The sequence below is a fragment of the Orycteropus afer genome, unplaced genomic scaffold (genome assembly GCF_000298275.1).
Source record: "Orycteropus afer afer isolate SDZICR_OR568_19922 unplaced genomic scaffold, OryAfe1.0 scaffold00365, whole genome shotgun sequence".
In the NCBI taxonomy this organism is placed as follows: Eukaryota; Metazoa; Chordata; class Mammalia; order Tubulidentata; family Orycteropodidae; genus Orycteropus; species Orycteropus afer.
In genome coordinates, this window is record NW_006921952.1 from 862,347 (window position 1) to 881,762 (window position 19,416).

Sequence of the window (19,416 nt, forward strand, 5' to 3'; positions counted from 1 at the left end):
CAAAAATCCTCACAACTGGACCAATAAGCAGCATCATGATAAATGGAGAAAAGACTGAAGTTGTCAAGGATTTTACATTACTTGGTTCCACAATCAACACCAATGGAAGCAGCAGTAAAGATATCAGACATTGTATTGCACTGGGCAAATTTGCTGCAAAAGGCCTCTTTAAAATGCTGAAGAGCAAAGATGTCTCTTTGAAGACTCAAAAACCAAAAACCAAACTCACTGCCGTCCAGTTGGATCCGACTCATAGTGACACTTCCTTGGGTTTCTGAGGTGGTATCACTATGGAAGTTGATTGCCCAATCTTCCCTCTGAGGAGCGGCTGGTGGGTTTGAACCACCAGCCTCTGGTTAGCAGTTAAATGCCTTAGGCACTATGCCAAGACTAAGGTGTGCCAAACACAAGCCATGGTATATTCAATCACTTCATAAGCATGTGAAAGCTGGACAATGAATAAGGAAGACCAAAGAAGAGTTGATGCTTTTGAGTTGTGATATTGGCAAAGAATATTGAGTGAACAAATCTGTCTTGGAAGAAGTACAGCCGGAATGCTCTTTGGAAGTGAGACTGGCCAGATTTCATCTTACCTACTTTGGTCATGTTGTCAGAAGGGACCGTTCCCTGGAGAAGTATATCGTGCTTGGTAAAGTGGAGGGTAGGTGCAAAAGGGAAAGACCCTCAACAAGATGGATTGACACAGTGGCTGTAACAATAGGCACACGTATAGCAAGGATTGCAAGGATGGCACACGACTGGGCAGTGTTTCACTCTGTTGTATATAGAGTCACTATGAGTTAGAACTGACTCAATGGCACCTAACAACAACAACTGTTGCTAATATGAGTCTTAACTTTATAAGATTCCCTGTTTGCAGGGAATCCCACAATAACAATTTTATTTTTCTAACTGCTTTTAATAATAAGATTTTCTGCTTACTTTTCTAAAAAATTCAAAGACTCTGAAACCTTGTAATTCAAAAGGATCTTGTTGTTAGGCTGACTCATAGCGACCCCAGAGACAACAGAATGAAACACTACCCAGTCCTGTGCCAGCCTCACAAACCTTGCTATACCTGAGCCCATCGGTGCAGCCACTGTGTCAGTGCACCTCGCTGAGGGCCTTCCCCCTTTCTGCTGACCCTCCATTTTACCAAGCATGATATCCTTCCCCAGGGAATGGTCCCTCCTGACAACATGACCAAAGTAGGTGAGACGAAGTCTGGATATTCTCGCTTCCAAGGAACATTCCAGCTACACTTCCTCCAGGACAGATTTGTTGGTTCTTCTGTCAGTCCATGGTACTTTAGGTATTCATAACCAACACCACAGTTCAATGGTATCAACTCTTCTTCTCCAGTCTTCCTTATTCATTGTGCAGCTTTCACATGCATAGGAGGCAAGTGAAAACACTATGGCTTGGGTCAGGTGCACCTCAGTCTTCAAAGTGACATCTTTGCTCTTCAGCACTTTAAAGAGGTTTTCTGTAGCAGATCTGCTCAATGCAATATATCATGTGCTTTCCTGACTGTTGTTTCCATGGGTATTGATTGTGGATCCATGTAAAATGAAATCCCTGACAACTTCAGTCTTTTCTCTACTGATTGTGATGTTACTTATTGGTCTAGTTGTGAGGATTTTTGTTTTCTTTACGTTGAGACATAATCCATACTGAAGACTATAACTGTTGATCTTCACCAGTAAGAGCTTCAAGTTGTCTTTACTTTCAGCATGCAAACTGGTGTCTTCTGCATATTACAGGTTGTTAATGAATTTTCTTCTAATCCTGATGCTCTTCTTCATATAGTCGAGCTTCTCAGATTATGTGCTCAGCATACAGACTGAATAAGTATGGTGAAAGAATACAGTCCTGATGCATACCATTCCTGATTTTAAACCATGCACTTGTTCTGTTCAAACAACCACCTCTTGGTCTGTGTACATACAGGTTCCTCATGAGCACAATTTAGTGTTCTGAAATTCCCATTCTTCACAATGTTATCATGATTTGTTATGATCCACACAGTCAAATGTCTTTGCATAGTCAATAAAATACAGGTAAACATCTTTCTGGTATTCTTTGCTTTCCACCAAGATTCATCTGACATCAGCAATGATATCCCTTGTTCCACATCCTCTTCTGAATCCAGCCTGAATTTCTAGGAGTTCCCTATCAATATATTGCTGCAACCATTTTTGAATTATCTTTAGCAAAATTTTACTGGCGTGTGATATTAATGATATTGTTCGATAATTTCTGTACTTTGTTGAATCACCTTTCTTTGGAATGGGCACAAATATGGAATAATAAACCATTCATCTTAAATTTGAGCTAGAAATATCACATGAACTTGTCATTTTTGTTTTCCTCCTAAAAACACGTTTCCTAGCTCAGTTCCCTGAAAAAAGCCTGAAGTGTTAATAACTACCATCCAGAGTATGTTATATAAGTACATTCTTCACTAAAAGGAACCAGTGATTCTTGGAGAAATGTCCATTTTCAAATCTGGTGCATGAAAGGCCTAAGAATAGCCTAGGAAATCTTATCATGAGGGAAAGTTGCCAAAGACCACCAAGGTCATGTCAAAAAGACACAGGAGGCAACTACAAGGGCTTCCCCTTGGCCAAATGAGAGAGTGTTTGAGCAGTAGGAGAATAATGCTGAAACTGACTGGAACACATCAGATATAAACAAATCCATGAGTTCAAAATGATACTCTTCATCTGCAAACCAGCTTAATCACTACTGAAGGTGACAAGGTCACTAACTCAAAGCTGGAATATGTATAAATAAGGGGACAGAACCAACCATTTATTCTGCCTTTCCTATAGGAATTGTACTAATGTTTGTACCTTAGCAGTGAACTTTGCACTTACTATATACTATCTTACAGCATTTATGTGTCATCTCTATAAAAGTCTAACTTCTCTGTGGGTAAAGTCATCATTATAAACTTTCAGACTGTCCTAGAGTACACTATTCATTGTAGGTTCTCAAATAATACTGCTTGAATTAATGAATCAAAAATCTTAATGAGGTCTGGTCCAACTAATGTTCATGGAAAAAATTTCCCCCACCTACAGTTGGGATCTGCAGTTGTGACAATAATATTCTACTATTATTAGAAAGATCATAGAAAACAATATAAGAAATTATATCATTTTCACAGACTCGACTCACCTGGACTCTAGATCCAGCGTAATTTCTATCAGAGACGTATCTGAATCATCAAAGATTTTTTCTAAGCTAATGTGCTTCTCCATTTCCTCTAATTCTTTCAGGCATTGAAAGTACTAGGCACAAATCATAAGTGAGTTAATTTTAATTAAACCAATGGAATATTTATAGACATTTGGAACAATAGCTATTGGACATTAAGTACCCATATCCCATTGCCATTGAGTTGATTCTGACTCATAGCCAGCCTATAAGACAGAGTATAACTGCCCCATAGGGTTTCCAAGGCTGTCATCTTTATGGGAGCAGATTGTCACTTCTTTTCCCCTTGGAGCAGCTTGAGGGTTTAAACTGCTGACCTTCTGGATACCAAGCAAGTAATGAATTATTGGGACTCCAGGACTCCTTCATCAGGTACCACCATCCCCCAGACTCTCTTAGGGTACTGAAAGGAAGAAGCTGCCACAGGTCCACAGGCAGGCTGGAACCCAATGCGTACCCAGAGGGACTTCACTTACCTTGGCACGGTCGGGATCACAATAGTCCAAGAGAGAATCACAAAAATGATAGCCCATTGATTCCAAGTCTTTTGTGTTGAAGTGAGTGCCTCGTTTATTACCTAAAACATCAATATGTTTATCTACCCAATGGTCAGTTAGCCCCTTGTCCTTAGCAGGGAGGCCTAAGTTTCAAGCAGAGCAGAAACAGAACTTCCTATATGACTCCACAGCCACTGCTTTTGATTTTCCTCTTTGGGGCAGATTATCTAACGGCTGATTGCTTTCTATTGCTCCCTCTTCATCACCCTGATCAGAGCTGATTTAACTCAGATTAGTCTGTGTTGTAAGGCACAAGAAAACGCAAGACAGTTACGCAGCACCTGGTTATCAGTTACAATCAGCTCAAATAACCCCTCGAAGCAACACTTGGATAAAGAGTGTATTATGAAAAAATGTTTTCATCATCATGAATAATCGTAAATCAGTTCCAAAGTAGGTTCCACTTTAAACGAAAAAAAAAGCATTTTTTGCATTTTCCTTTGAATTAACACATTTTCTAATTAGGCAACATTTACCTTCATACACAGTTCTCCAACTGCCTTAGATACGCTAGATGTGGTTAGAAGATTTCATAAATGGGACTACAAACAGAGCTTCGTAGTTCAGAGAACCAAATGCTTCCATTTGAAAGTTGATAAAACAATTGGTCCATTTTGCTTTGCAAATAGCAAACCCATTAAAAACATTTCTACCTAATATTTTAAGTTGGTACTTTACAAAAAAAATTATAGTCTTCTGTATGAACCCTTTTAAAAAACAAAAAGCCCCAAACAAGCAAAGATTAGTTCATGAAACCAATGACTCTATTTGCAGGCAGTCCCCGGATTACCAATGAGTTCTGTTCCTAAATCTATTTTCAAGCTGAATTTTGTAAGTTGGAATAGTTTGGTACAGTTCATATCTAATGTCAGTTAGTCAAATATTTATCTTAGTATATAGTGTACCTTTCTTTGCCTAAAAAACATTAAAGAAGCACTTTCAGATACACTAAAACATCTTTAACATAATAATACAGTAATAATAATAATGTTTTGTTGCAAGGGAGTGCCCATCTGTTGTTTCAAACATTTCATACACCTTGAATTTTTAATAGAACAGCCTTTAGAGAAGTCGGTTTGTAACTACAGGTTGCACAGAAGTTCGTAGCCCAGGGACTGCCTGCACTTGCTACAACCTCCCTGTCTCAATGAAAGGAAATGATGGACCAGGACCATCGGATAGTGGGAGGTTATCTACGCATCCCACTTACATAATTGATTGAATATCAGTATGTATGTAAGCAGAAAGAAAGTGCTTTCTATCAAATCGTCCGCACCACAACATTTAAACAGGCCTTTGTTTGAAGCTTTGCGCGGCTGCAATGACAACGCTGCTCTTACCCAGAGTGGAGCCGCAAAAAGTGGCCTCCATGGTGAAGCTGTTCCTGATCCCCATTCTCCACATCACCACCCTCCCTGTTCCCTCTTTGCTCTTCTGAACATTGAACTTGCAAGCTGAGAATGAAAACTGCAAAGAAGCACACACAGTGAGGTTGGTTTTCTGGCAACTATGCCTTTCTCAGGAGCTCTGGTAGCATAGCGGCTAAGACACTTGACTGCTAACCAGAAGGCTGGCGGTTCAAACCCACCAGCCACTCCTCGGAAAGAAGATGGGGCAATCTACTTCCGTAGTGATACTGCCTCGGAAACCCAAGGAGGGGTCGCTATGAGTCGGGTCCGACTCCATGGCACGTAACAACAACAACATGCCTTTCTCAGAAGTGACGTTGGAAACGAAAAGTAGATGTGCAAAGGCAATGTTCTTACTGAAGCTTCAGGAAGTGATTTTTATCTCCTGATCAATGGAGAATAATCCCACTTTAAGGATGACACACACCTCTGAGAAGTACAGATTTAATTCTGGCAATAGATTTTACTTATTTTTAAATTGATATATAACGTATGTGTTCAAAACCATTTCACTAATTCTTGATCCCACTGGAATAAGATCTTACATTTTAGAAGGAACTTAAACATACTGAAGAATGTGGATCAACATTGTACATTTCCAACAATAGAATAAAGCTTCTCTCTTTCCATGTGAAAGACCTTTAGAAAGCTGCCCTGGAAGGCTGCTACGTACCAGTGTCTAAAAGAGCTTTTGTAAGGTAAATTAATATGCAATGAAATGGACTATTTTTTTGTGTGAAGTTCTATGGATTAGCACTTGTCTAGATGGGCATAACCTTCACCACAATCAGGATTCAGGAAGAGTTCCAGCATTCCTAAAAACTTCCTCATATTATCCTTCTGCAGTCATGCCTCCTCCCTGACCAGTCATGCCCTCCTCCCACCCCCAACCCAGCGACCTTCGATCTGCTGGCCTCTGTCACTATGTTGTTGTTGTTGTTATGTGCCGAGTCAGACCTGACTCATAGCGACCCCTCCTTGGGTTTTGGAGGCAGTATCACTATGGAAATAGACTGCCCAACCTTCCTTCCGAGGAGTGGCTGGTGGGTTTGAACTGGCAGCCTTTTGGTTAGCAAGCAGTCAACTGCCTTATGCACTACACTACTGTTTTGTTTTTTCAAGCCTGTCATATAAATGAGATCATATGAAGTGTAACCTTTGAGACTGGCTTCTTCAGCTTAACAGAATTCTTCTGGCATCCAGCCAACTTGCTGTGCATGGCAGTAATCCACTCCTTTCTGGTGCATGGTGTGATTCCATTGGACAGATGCACTAAGGTTTGTTTATCCACTTACCAGTTAAAGGACATTTTGGGGTGTTCCCTGGTTTGAGCAATTACGAATACAGTGGTTATAAACATTTGTGTATGTGTATTATGGGAATGTAAGTTTTCATCTCTCTAGGGTAATACCTTGGAGTGGGATTGCTGGATCCCACGGTAAACATAGGTTTAATGTGATAGGAAATTGAAACTATTCTTCCAGAGTGGTCATACCATGTTGTTACTCCCAGCAGCAGTGGATGAGTTTCAGGTGTTCCATATCCTTGTCAGCGCTTGCGATTGTCAGTATGTTTTTAAATTTAGCCATCCTAATTGGTGTGTAGTATTATCTCCTTGAATAAATTTATATATCCTTGCATACTATCTTCTAGTACTAGATTACTAAGAGAGGAATCTGAAGTCTCCAATTACAATTGTGCATTTTGGTAAGAAACACTTAAGGGAAAACCTAGAGATATTTTTAAGCAGACTTTCCATTATATGGAAGATCTGTTTTAATTGCAGACCACTTAGTTGTTTGTGGTTTTTAAGAAATTGGTCCACTTCATCTAAGACCACAAAAGGTTAGTGATCTAAGACTCTAAGAACTATGTCAATAGCCTCAATGTTGAAACATCTTAGTAGCAGAGGGTCATTTTACAGAAGCCATAATCTATATTTAAGGGCACTGACTTATCAACTTGATAGGAGCAGCTTCAGGAGTGGGGCTGGTCTTTCTGGTGTTTTCTTTTCCATTTGGGTAAGAAATCAGTGCTTTTTGTAAATAGCTCTTATTATCCACTCACCCTTTGCTTCACATGTTGATCCTCAGTTATCCCAAGAGAACAAGTAGTACTTCCCAGGAAGTCCTTTGGAACTAAACTGGCTAGTGGATGACCTGTTGTTGTTATGTGCTGTTGAGTCGGACCCGACTCATAGCGACCCTCCTTGGGTTTCCGAGGCAGTATCACTACGGAAGTAGATTGCCCCATCTTCCTTCCGAGGAGTGGCTGGTGGGTTTGAACCACCAGCCTTCTGGTTAGCAGTCAAGGGTCTTAGGCACTAAGCTACCAGAGCTCCTTAAGGGGATGTTTATAGGAGTTATCTTTGCTATATTAAAATTTAGGTATTTTTTTTCTAAAGAATGACTAAAGTAATTTTCACACATGGTAAATAAGTAACTCCAAGACTTCTACCTTCTGAGAAAAATAATAATAATACACTTTTTATCCTTTTCTCAAGCTAAGTTCTACTTTTGAAACACTGATAACTTCACAAAGTCTCCCTAAACATTCCACATGATTGCTTTCTTATGATTAACTGTATAAAGCACTCAAAATAGCTAAGTAAGAAATTCACTTGATAGGACTGCCCATTCACACAGGGGCAGCTTTTAGTACAGGGAAGGTTAGAATCTTAAATGGTGCTTACTTTATCCGGACAATTTTTGCTCAGCATAAGCGGGAAGATGCGTTGCTGTAAATACAGCCCTTTCGCTCTGTCGCTGCCATCACAGCCATACATGAAGATGTTCTCTTTCCTACTGTGGCCGTGCAGGTCACAGTATAAAAGGACCTCTCGTTTCTCCATCAGCCTACCAAGGAGAAAAAGACCACGTTACTACGCTATGCCTCTGCGTTTTTCTTCTATGAGGGCAACTATGCCAGGGTCATTTTCAAAGAAACACAATTTATCCTAGCCTTCCATTTCTCCTTCTCATCTGTGCTGCATATTAACACAAACATACGATTCTTAAAAGTCTGCAATACATTTCTACCGACCGTAGGTAAAGTCTGAATATTCTAGCCTTCCACAATCAGGCCCAGATAGACCTTTTAACCTGCTCCAAGATTTTCTCCACCAGGACCCCTCTGCCTTATTATCTGGGTCTCTGTTGTACGCAGAAAGCAGCTCACTCTGGTCTTTGCTCGTCACCTCTCACATGGATTCCACATTCCAACTGGAGTGTCTCTCTTCATCTCTGTGTCTGCAATGCTACCCCCACCCCCATCCTTCATGACTGACCTCAAGTCTCCCTTCCTCTCTGAAGAGAGGGAATGGTCCTCCTTCGAAACTCTTACAGCATTTAACACTGGTTCTGTTTAGTTGGCACTTGCCCAGATTTGGTATTTATGTCCATTAAGGGTGAGAAACACTTCAAGCCGCCTAGCCTAGTGCTATGCACATAGCAAGGACTCTGATACTTACTGAATAACTAAACAGCTGATGAGTTGGTGCTGAAGCCAAGTAATATGTAACCCTTGATTAAAGTGACAGCGAAGTCTCACTTTGAAAAGAATGGTACCAAAGCTTAAATTGATTTTTTTTCCTGGTAGAATTCTAATACATACATATATGTATATATTTAAATAATATTTTATTGTGTTTTTGGCGAAAATTTACACAGCACATGAGGTTCCCATATCACAATTTCTATACCAATTGGTCAATGCCATGAGTTACGTTCTCACAGTGTACCACCATTCTCTTTAATGACATTCTGGTTGCTCTGTTTCCAGAGCTCTAGGCTCCCTGCCCCCTTATCTTCCCATCCTTGCTTTAGAGTCACTGTTGACCTTTTGGCTCATAAATATTTTAGAGAAATGATCCCACATTTCTTAAGAGCACAACCCTTAGTGTATAATTTAGACACTCAGTGAATATTACAACCATCAAAAACAAGCTACAACAACTGAGTGATGAAAATGACTAACAGTTGAGGCTTTCAGGAGGTAACAGGTGGTGGTGGAGGTAACATGGTAGGATCATGAGCATTATTTTCCGTATCTCCAAACTTTATATAGTTATATAAGTAATATTACTATATTGTTAAATAATGAAAATTATAATTTGTTATACATGGAAGGATACATAGCACCATGTTATCAAAGGCAATTATAGTACCATAAGATGCATTACTTTTATAACAAAAATATTAAAAACCAAAACATTCTAAGCATAGCTTCTATCAGAAACAATAGTACTTTATAGTGAAATCCCAAATGGAAATCAGCTACATGTATTAATTTATTGCCCTGTTCTCCCTTGGTGCCCAATACATTCTAATTGATAACATCACATTGTCATAAAGCCAGTGATAGTTAGGTGTTTAGAAAACCAGGTTATAAACATGGTATCACGTGACGCCCTTAGACATGAAACCTACAAAACCTGTTGCCTCGAGGAGATTCCGACGCATAGTGACCCTGTAGGACAGAGCAGATCTACGTCTAGGGTTTCCTAGGCTGTGATCTTTACGGGGAGCCCTGGTGGTGCAGTGCTCAACTGCTCGGCTGTGAACCGAGAGGTCTGTGACCACCAGCTGCTCTGTGGGAGAACGAGGAGCAGGGCTCCCATGCAGATCCACGGCCTTAGAAAGCCTCCGGGTGGCTCATGCGTCCTGCAGGATTTGGGGTTGGAATTTGCTCAACGGCAATGGCTGTTCTGAATCTTCATGGAAGCAGACCGCAAGGCCTTGTCCCCTGTGGAGTGGCTAATGGGGTTGAACCGCCAAACTTTCAATTCACAACTGACTGCTTAAGCACTGCGCCCCCAGGGCTCTTTATGTATGAAACTTACTGAATATTTTCTAAACAAAAAGTTCCTCATTTTTAATATCTTTCCGTTTCTTATACGTGAATCAAAAGAAACTTCTACTTCCGAGTGATTGATTCCTAAAGAGATGCGATCGCTTCGGAAGTGTTTCCTTTCGGATCTTACACTAAGATCTCTCCCTCTTATTCTCACACACAGGTAGCTCCCACTCGCACTGGGGTTCCACTCCCACAACAGGATAGTAAGGCAGTTCTGATGGGAGATGAATATCTCATTATTATTTTTTTTTCAGTTTTCATTATTGTCTTTTATTATCAGTATCGTTATAAACCTAATCTTTGAACATCTATGAGTGAACATCTGAGAATCAGAACATTAGCTGACAATGTGCAGCAACACTGTAAGTAGTGTCTTTTACCAATGCTAAAGTGTGCCCCTGCCTCCAAAACAAAAGATGGTCCTAAGTGCAGACTGAGGTAATTAGAATCCATGCTGAGTTTGGGACTACCTGTACTATACACATAAATTCAGTATTAGTTGTGCTTGGTGGTCACCTTTCCACAAATATGTGACCTCCTCTCCTCCTTACCTGCCTGCTATCAACTGCCTACGGTCCTTCTCTTGTAAATCTTTCAGAAACTTACTGAGTAGGCTCCTGCCTTAACTTTCTCACAAACTGAGAAAAGCTGAGACATGTCCATCTCCATAGAGACATGCCAAGGGGCTTTGGCGTGCAGTCCACCTCGTGTTAGACCAAGGGTCCTTAATGTCAATGAGCAGTAGGTAGACAATATACATTCTTCAGTGGGCATCCCACCAGCTACCCTTTTATGGGGCAAAAAAAACTACACATTTCATTTTGGAATAATTTTAGATTTGCTAAAAGTGCAAAAATAGTGCTGAGAGTTCCTGTACTCTTGGAGTCACGACCTTACATAACCATGACCCAGAGTCTGAGTCATGACCCAGAGGGTCACGATCTCCATAACCATGGCATGCTGTCAAAGACCACGAAGCCAACACTGTACACGACTATTAACTCTCATCTTTGTCTCCACTTCACTGAGGTCCTGCTTCAGCCCAGAATCCAATCCAGGATGTATGACCTCAAGTGTGCTCAGTTCCTTTTTCAGACAGTTTTCTATCCCCAGGAGGAGGAGGAGGTCATGGGTTTTCTTACATCATGTAAACATTTCTCAAATGTTACATCATAAATCTACCACATTTACAATAGGTATGACACCAGGGCTCAGCCCCTTTTGTAGAGACCTGCACTTCACACCCTTTGCTTCCAAGCAGACACAAGGATTAGCAAGACCATGAGCGCTGAGGCTGAACTGCCTGAGACAATCAGACCTCTCCAAGGCCCCTCTGAGGGCCCAGAAGTATCCTGGGTCCTCAGCCCTGAGACAGGACCCTTGTACCAAAGCTGACTGGGATAATCTATAAAAGTTCACCAAGAATTTTCACATCCTATCTAATCCAACTAACAAGTCATTTTTCCTTTTTCCTTTGAGGAAGCACTCTGAGTGCATTTAGGGATTTCTATGTTCCAGGTCCCATTCATTTCCTCATTTAAGCCTCCCACCTGTGGTAATATTTTTATTCCCATTTTACAGATGACAAAACTGAGACTTAGACTGGTTTTCCAATTGCTTGAGGTCATACAGTTAGTAAATGATATAGTGGGGATTCCAATCTGAGATGCTTAGGCCTGGGTCCATGCCCATAAAACTTAAGAGGTTTTGAACTTGGAACGGGTGTCCTCTGATACCAGGAGGTCTTTCTCCTGTGCCACAGACACATCTCTGAGGGTCACGACCTGAGCCTGTCGAAGAATTCAACTCGTCATTCCAAAACTGTTTATACTATGTGCATTTTACTGCTCTAGATTCTTTGGAGAATTTAAAGTTGCTCAATTCCAGTTTTCCAAGGGGAAGTAAGACTAGTGTACGTGAAATAAATTATATAACCTGATAATCAAAAGATCCAACAACAATGATCACCACAGTACTAAAGTCTTCTGTGACATAGAGCTCATGTTCACGTGCAAGGGACCCTAGGGTCCCCAGTAAGTATCAGTGCTGCCATCAGCTTCAGCAAGATATCATTTGAGATATGCAAGTTTAACCATTAGTTTCAAGACATTCTAGAATCTGTTCTGTTTAAGGGAAGGCATGTGAATCCAGTGGCCTCACGTTGTAAGGCTGTGGAACCAAGCAGTGGGGGAAAAAGTGAAGCAGCCATTGCTAAACTCTCTTAAGGAAAGCTAGAGACAAGGAAGGGGATCGTGGGATCAAAATTCTTACTACCAAGCTTGCTAAAGGAGCAGGGTGGTAACTTGAGGCTTATTTTACCTACGGATCATGTTCCGGGTATACCAAACAGAAGGAAAAGATTCCTTCAGGACAGATGTATAGCTACGGTTTAAATCCCGTCCAGCTAAGGAACACCGATAATTGCCCACAATCACACCATCTGGATTCAGCATGGGTACCACCTTGAAGATAAAAGTGTCCCGAAGCAACTGCGCATCACTTGAGTCTCCTAAAATATAATCTAGGAAGCCTTTCATGATCCATGAACTGTTGGTTTCTCCTGGATGGACCCTCGCGGTCAGAATCACGGCCTTGCGCTGTCTTGGCTCCGTGATCTTCAAGGGGTTAGTGATCGTTAAGACGTACACCATGTTCCTAGCGAGCGTGTGGCACAAGACACGGATTTTACAAAACTTGGAGCGCACGGGGTCACCATTGATGCCAGAAAGGTAGTCCTGCAGGTTGGAGTAAGTGTACGGGTAGCAGTGAGCAAAGTAGCACGTATCCTTGTTGTGCGGAAACTGAAAGGTCCACGTCAGAGAGAAATAGTGGCGCCCATCTTGCCCCAGGTTGTTCCTGTAATACTTGATTTGGTCTCCCACCCTCTTCCAGCCAACATGATGAGCCTCGGCTTCCTTCTCGGAATAGAAGAGAGGGCGCATGCCTCGATTGTACAGACTAGCAGGCTTGGTGAAGTTGACGATCGTGAACCTGTAGGCTATGCCTGCTTGGGTGTTTGTGACTTGGAAGTAGTACCACTGGGTGTGTTTATTTGTGAAGAGGTCCGGACGCACAGTCAACTGGTACTCGTATTCTGCCCTAATACACAGAAGGAAAGGGAGCAAGCACACGAGATGTCAAGACGACATTCAAGGTTAAATTAAATTAGGAAAATTATTTTATTTTCATTACACATAGAAAGCTTTTCTTTAAGATACACTTATTGATTGCTGCTGCATTGTAAATTTTGGTCAATGACATGAGACAAAGTATATGTGAACTGCTGTATGAAAAGTGAATTTACTCTCTAAATCTTCACCCAAATCCTAATAAAAAGAAAAAAAAAAAAAAAGATACACTTATTGAGGCAGCCCCCAGTAGCAAGTGATTGCTTAAGAGAAGCCTTTTGAAATTCTTTCATTAGATGAGAAACCATTGCTCCGCTAATTCTAAAGAAAGTCTCGTATTCCTTTGTCTTTAGAAAACACAGACAAACACGGACATTTAATAAAAAAATCATTTTGATTCAAGTATGTTTCCTATAAAAGAAATGACCAAACAACTCTTGAAACAAAGTTCCAATACTTCCTTTTTTGCTACATCTTCTCTTTTCTGTTAGAGACTAATTCCAGAGATCTGAAGTAACCACTGCTGAGAAACGTTTAAAAACACATACAAATTAATATGATCACATAGATTACAAAATTTTAAACTCCTTGAGGACAAGGACCATATTTGATGACTATCTGTACGCTCATGTTTAGCACATTGAAGATGTCCAAATAAAGGCAAAAACAGTGATTTCATTGGTACCTCACTTACCTACCTAACAATCTTATCTGGTTAGTTGTGACTTGTTTTCTTTACTAAACAGGTTTCTACTCTATCAACACTAGACACTTAGTGTGTATAGTGTGTGTGTATGGTTATAAAGAATAACTTGGGAATAGATGAAAAAAGACTGCAAAATCTTTATAGCTGCTGAGCCCAGGTAATGGGTGTAGGTAATTAATATAGAATTGTACTGTGCTCTCTACTGTAGTGTATCTTTACAATTTTTCATAATAAATAAACATTTTTTTTTAAAAAAAGAATGCCCTTGGGCAACATGTTCCTAAAGCATATTTAGGGAACACTCATCCCAAGAACTCAAACCAAAACTCACTGCCATCGAGATGATTCTGACAAATAGAACCCCATTGGGTTTCCAAGACTTTGAATCTTTACAGAGGCAGACTGCCTCATCTGCCGTGGAGCAGCTGGTGGGTTCAACACACCAACCTTTTGGTTGGCAGCCAAATGCCTTAACCACTCTACCACCAGAGCTCAGTCCATTGAAAGTTTGAGCAGCACTGTATGTGTGTCATGAAACACATTAGCCTACTGAAAATATAGTCCCTTGCTTAACTTAAACTCACAGTCTCAAAATTATTTGAACTAAGAACCCTTTTTGCACCTTCTATCCCTGTAATGAAAGGTGGTGTGCAGTGGTTAAAGCATTTAGCTGCCAACCAAAACATGTGACTGCTCCCAGAAGGCTGGCGGTTTAAACCCACCAGCCACTTTGCAGGATACAAATGAGGCAGTCTGTTTCCATAAAGATTTATAGCCTTGGAAAACCCTATGGGGCAGTTATACTCCATCCTATAGGGCTGCTATAGGTCAGAATCTACCCTTTGATTTTGGTTTGGTATCCCTGTAATAATTTCTCATTAACATTTATATTTCAAGGAACTATAGGTGGCACGGGAGCTCTGGTAGCATAGTGGCTAAGGCACTTGACTGCTAACCAGAAGGCTGGCAGTTCAAACCCACCAGCCACTCCTTGGAAGGAAGATGGGGGCAATCTACTTCCGTAGTGATACTGCCTCGGAAACCCAAGGAGGGGTCGCTATGAGTCGGGTCCGACTCGACGGCATATAACAACAACAACAACATAGGTGGCACAGTGCCTATGGCATTTACTGTGAAACAGAAAGCTGCCAGTTCAAGCCCACCAGCTGGAAGGAAGATGAGGCAATCTACTTCCGTAAAGATTTACTGCCTTGGAAACCCAATGAGGGTCACTGAGTCGGAATCAACTCGATGGCAGTGGATTTGGTTTGGTTTGCGTTTAATGTATAGTAAGAACTTTAGGGTACAGAAAATAACAGACAGTTGATAGTCTAGCTCCTTAAATAAAAGCAATTAAAACCTACACTTTGACTACCTTCTGTAGGTTACCACTCTCAAATCTTGCTTCAAATATCAGCGTGTTGTCACAGTCACCCACGGGCTGCTTCAGCGGTGTTCGGTTGCCCCCCACTCGAGAATACACAAAACAGGGTTCTTTGTAAGCTGATGAGAGAAGACCATAGAGACACAAGCCATGATTGAAGCACACGGACTATTATGAATACAGTTCGGAGCTAGAGTGAAAGTAATTAAAGTTCCAGTAAAGATAGAAAAGTTTAAAGTAATCTGACATGATTTATATAGCTTTACCTTGTGTAGTTCAAGTTCTGACTAGACTAAATCAACCTCTCTACCCCTAACTCATACACAACTTCAAGGCCCAGCACCTAGAAAGTTCCACCCACTTCCAAGTCAGAAACCATTTACCAATGATTCTACTGACACACGGAAGATGCACACCATTTGACAAAGAAAAATTACAAGGCATACAAAAAAGCAAGGAAAATCTCCTAGTGCACCGTCAAAAGGCAGGGCCATCAAGACAACCAGACTCAAATATGATAAAGGTGTTAGGGCGATCAGATAGGAAATTTAAAGTAACCATGACAAGTATAGGAACTCAGGTGGCGTAGTGCCTTAGACATGTGACTGCTAACCAGAAGGCTGTCAGTTCAAACCCACCAGCCACTCTTCAGAAGGAAGTAGGGGCAATCTACTTCCGTAGTGACCCTCAGAAACCAAAGGAGGGGTTGCTATGAGTTGAAATCAACTCGACGTCAGTGAGTTTCCTATTTTTTTTTTTTTTTAATAACAAGTATGGGAGCTCTGGTGGCATAGTGCCTAAGGCATATAACTGCTAACCAGAAAGCTGGTGGTTCAAATCCACCAGCCACTGGGCAATCTACTTCATAGAGATACTGCCTCAGAAGTGTATAAGGGCTACAGTGGAAAACGTAAAAACATGCGAGATCACATGATTATATGTTTAGCAGAAAGCTGAATGAAAAGAAAGTTCAAGTAGCTATATTAATATCAGACAAAGTAGACTGCAGGGATACAGCTACAATAACCAACATGGTGGTATTAGCATAAGAACCAACAGACTAATGAGGAGTCTAGAAATCAGCCCACACATAAATGGTTAATTGACATTCAGTAAAGGTGGTCAAAGGAGCTGTGGTGGTGCAAGTACCTAAGGCATCTGACAGCTAACCAGAAGGTTGGCGGTTCAAACCCACCATCCACTCTGTAGAAGGAAGACAGGGCAATCTACTTCCATAAAGATTTATTGCCTCAGAAACCCAATGGGGTTTGCTATGAGTTAGAATCGACTCAATGGCAGTGGGTTTTTTTTTTTTTTTTTTTTTTTTTTTTTTTTTTTAATTTTTATTGTGACCTTGGTGAAAGTTTACAGGGCAAATTTACTTTCCATACAGCAACTCACATACACTTTGTCTCATGATATTGACTACAATTTACCACAATGCAACAGCTCCCCTCCCATTTCCTCCCCAGAGTTACCTCTTCCCTGTGTCTTTCCCTCCTGTTTTGGTTCCCTAGTGCCACTCCGACAAGAATATACCACAAGGGGGATGCCCCTAACAAGCAGGAGTTTATTCTCTTACAGTTCGGGAGGCTAGAAGTGCCAGACTCTAGGGGCTGGGTGAAAGCTAACTGACCTTGGGTTTCAGCTCTGCTTCTTGCTCCCAGCCCACTGGAGCTAGAGGCATCTTTTCACTCAGGCAGCTACTGGCTACTGAGGCTAACAAGCCTAAGGCCAACAAATAAAATGGCACAGTCCTGATGTTACCAAACCACATGGCAGGCCATTGATTCAAGTCCATTGAAAGTCCCAAGATTGGCAGAACATGGCAGGCTGCTGAACAACAACACAGCTACATGCAGGGTTCAGACATGCCAGAAGCTGGAGACTATTCCCAAAGCTGTTTCTTATATACGGGAAGCAGATCACGTCCCTAAGGCAGCTACTCAGCTGCTCACAGTAGATTCCACCATGGAGCTGATTACCAGTCTCATCATGGGGAATACTACATCCAGCTGCCCAGCCACTCAACCAGGCCTAGCCAAGTTGACACACAAACTTAACCACCACCGCTCCCATGCACTCCTGCCTCCGAGCTGTCTTCCTATGCATACACAACCCTTCTACTCTCCCATGATTGATCTCTCCAAGGAGTGTATCCACCTAATGCAAATGTTCAGCTCACATGCCTGTCTTTTGATTGGCTGGAAGCCATAGGAGTGGGTTAAATTCCAGACCTGAAGGGCAGCTAGGGGCCATAGTCTCAGTGGTTCCATCAGGCTCTATCAGACCAGCAAACCTGGTCCTTTTTTTAAAAAATGATTTTGTTCCACATTGCTCTACCACCCTACCCGGGATCTCAGTAGGAGATGAGGTTAACAGTGGTTAACCTCCGAGTGGTTAACAGTGGTGGCCAGGCACCATCTCATTCTTCTGGTCTCATAGTCATATAGGCTGAGGACTGCATGATGTACTTGGACTAATTGTTTCCATGGAGCTTTGGTTTTCTTCATTCTTCATTGTTCTGGATGAGAAGAGACCCATCGTTGCATCTAGCTGGCGACTTGCAAGCTTTTAAGATCCCAGTTGCTACTCACCAAAGTAGGAAATGGAGCAATGTTTTCATGTGGTATGTTCTGCCAACTGAGCTTGATGTCCCCTGTGACTATGGTCCCGAGTCCATAGGTCCAACTACTTGCTCCCTCTGGCTAGCTGGCTGTGGCCAAGAAGTGACTACAACCATGCCCCCTGTCAGCTCTACTGTATACCTGGGAATTCTTACAGAACACACTGATATACTTGTAGAAACACTGTCTGCCAACCCTACACATGATCATGAGCACATTCCCCCCTGGACAGACATACCTAACAGTTCAGCCTGTCCACTCCTCTATCCATCCATGGATCAATGTTTGCCTTCACTGACAACACAGTACTGTATATGCAAAAGTTCATCTTTGTTGTCTGCACCTCCTATGCACCTCTCTATGTCTTCCTCCTCCTCAATGCCACTATATTGATCACTCACATTTGGTATACTGCCCTTCTAGTCATCCAAATCAACACTTGTCTTTACCTATCTAATAGTGTTTCCTTCCCTCCCCTCCCACCCCTGGTAACCAACAAAGAAAATTTCCTTCCATATATAAACCTTTCAGTGACTTTTTACAATAATGGATTAATACAATATATGTCCTTCTGTGATTGACTTATTTCACACAGCATAATATCCTGCAAGTTCACCCACATTATGCATTGTTTTGCAGATTCTACACTATTCTTTAGGGTTGCATAGTATTCCACTGTGTGTATGTACCATCGTTTGGTTACCCGTTCCTCTGCTGATGGGCACCTGGGTTGCTTCCATCTTTTGGCTATTGTAAATAGTGCTGCGATGAACACGAGTGTGCATATGTCTGTTCTTGAACTGGCTCTCGCTTCTTTAGGATATACACCTAGTAATGGAATGGCTAGGTCAAATGGTATTTCTAATTTCAACTTTTTAAGGAATTGCCATACCACTTTCCACAGTGGTTTTATCATTTTACAGTCCCACCAGCAGCATATGAAAGTCCCTATCTCTCCTCATCCTTGCCAGCATTTGTTATTTTCTGTCTTGTTGAACTTTGCTACTAGTGCTGGGGCCACATGGTATCTCACTGTTGTTTTGATTTGCATCTTTCTAATGGCTAATGATCATGAATATTTCTTCATGTGTTTGTTGGCTGCCTGAATATCCTCTTTGGTGAAGTATCTACTCATGTCTTCTGCCCATTTTTAAACTGGATTATTTTTCTTTTTGTTGTGGAGGTGCTGGAGTTTTCTATAAATTCCGAAAATAAGTCCCTTGTCAGATATGTCATTGAACAGCAGTTGGTTTTAAGGTGGTCAGGCAACTGCATAAACCGTTGGGGAAGAAAATAAGCCTCGGGAGACATCAACTGGCAAACGAGGACAACTACAAACCAAAAAGAGGGAAAATACTGTGTAGTTACACATCTTCTAAATGGTAAGGAAGTCAAGAGAGTTGCAAGATAGAATAGACTGTTCTAAACTCGGGGAGAAAATTATAAATCACAGGGTAACCTCAAAGAAAAATGATAAACCTTCACATCACAATAAAAAAGAGGACAAACACAAATATTCAGCAAATACT

General features: G+C 41.4%; 1 protein-coding gene across 1 annotated transcript in view; it reads right to left on the bottom strand.

The window, feature by feature from the left end:
• AGBL3 (AGBL carboxypeptidase 3) overlaps positions 1 to 19,416 on the bottom strand; it is a 78,385-nt gene that overhangs the window by 32,457 nt on the left and 26,512 nt on the right. Inside the window, exons 5-10 of the mRNA XM_007952907.1 lie at positions 15,241 to 15,379; positions 12,362 to 13,141; positions 7,881 to 8,043; positions 5,120 to 5,246; positions 3,699 to 3,799; positions 3,184 to 3,296 (exon numbers count right to left, since the gene is read on the bottom strand). Of these exons, the coding sequence (XP_007951098.1) occupies positions 3,184 to 3,296; positions 3,699 to 3,799; positions 5,120 to 5,246; positions 7,881 to 8,043; positions 12,362 to 13,141; positions 15,241 to 15,379 (1,423 nt within the window). The remainder of the gene's footprint in view (positions 1 to 3,183; positions 3,297 to 3,698; positions 3,800 to 5,119; positions 5,247 to 7,880; positions 8,044 to 12,361; positions 13,142 to 15,240; positions 15,380 to 19,416) is intronic.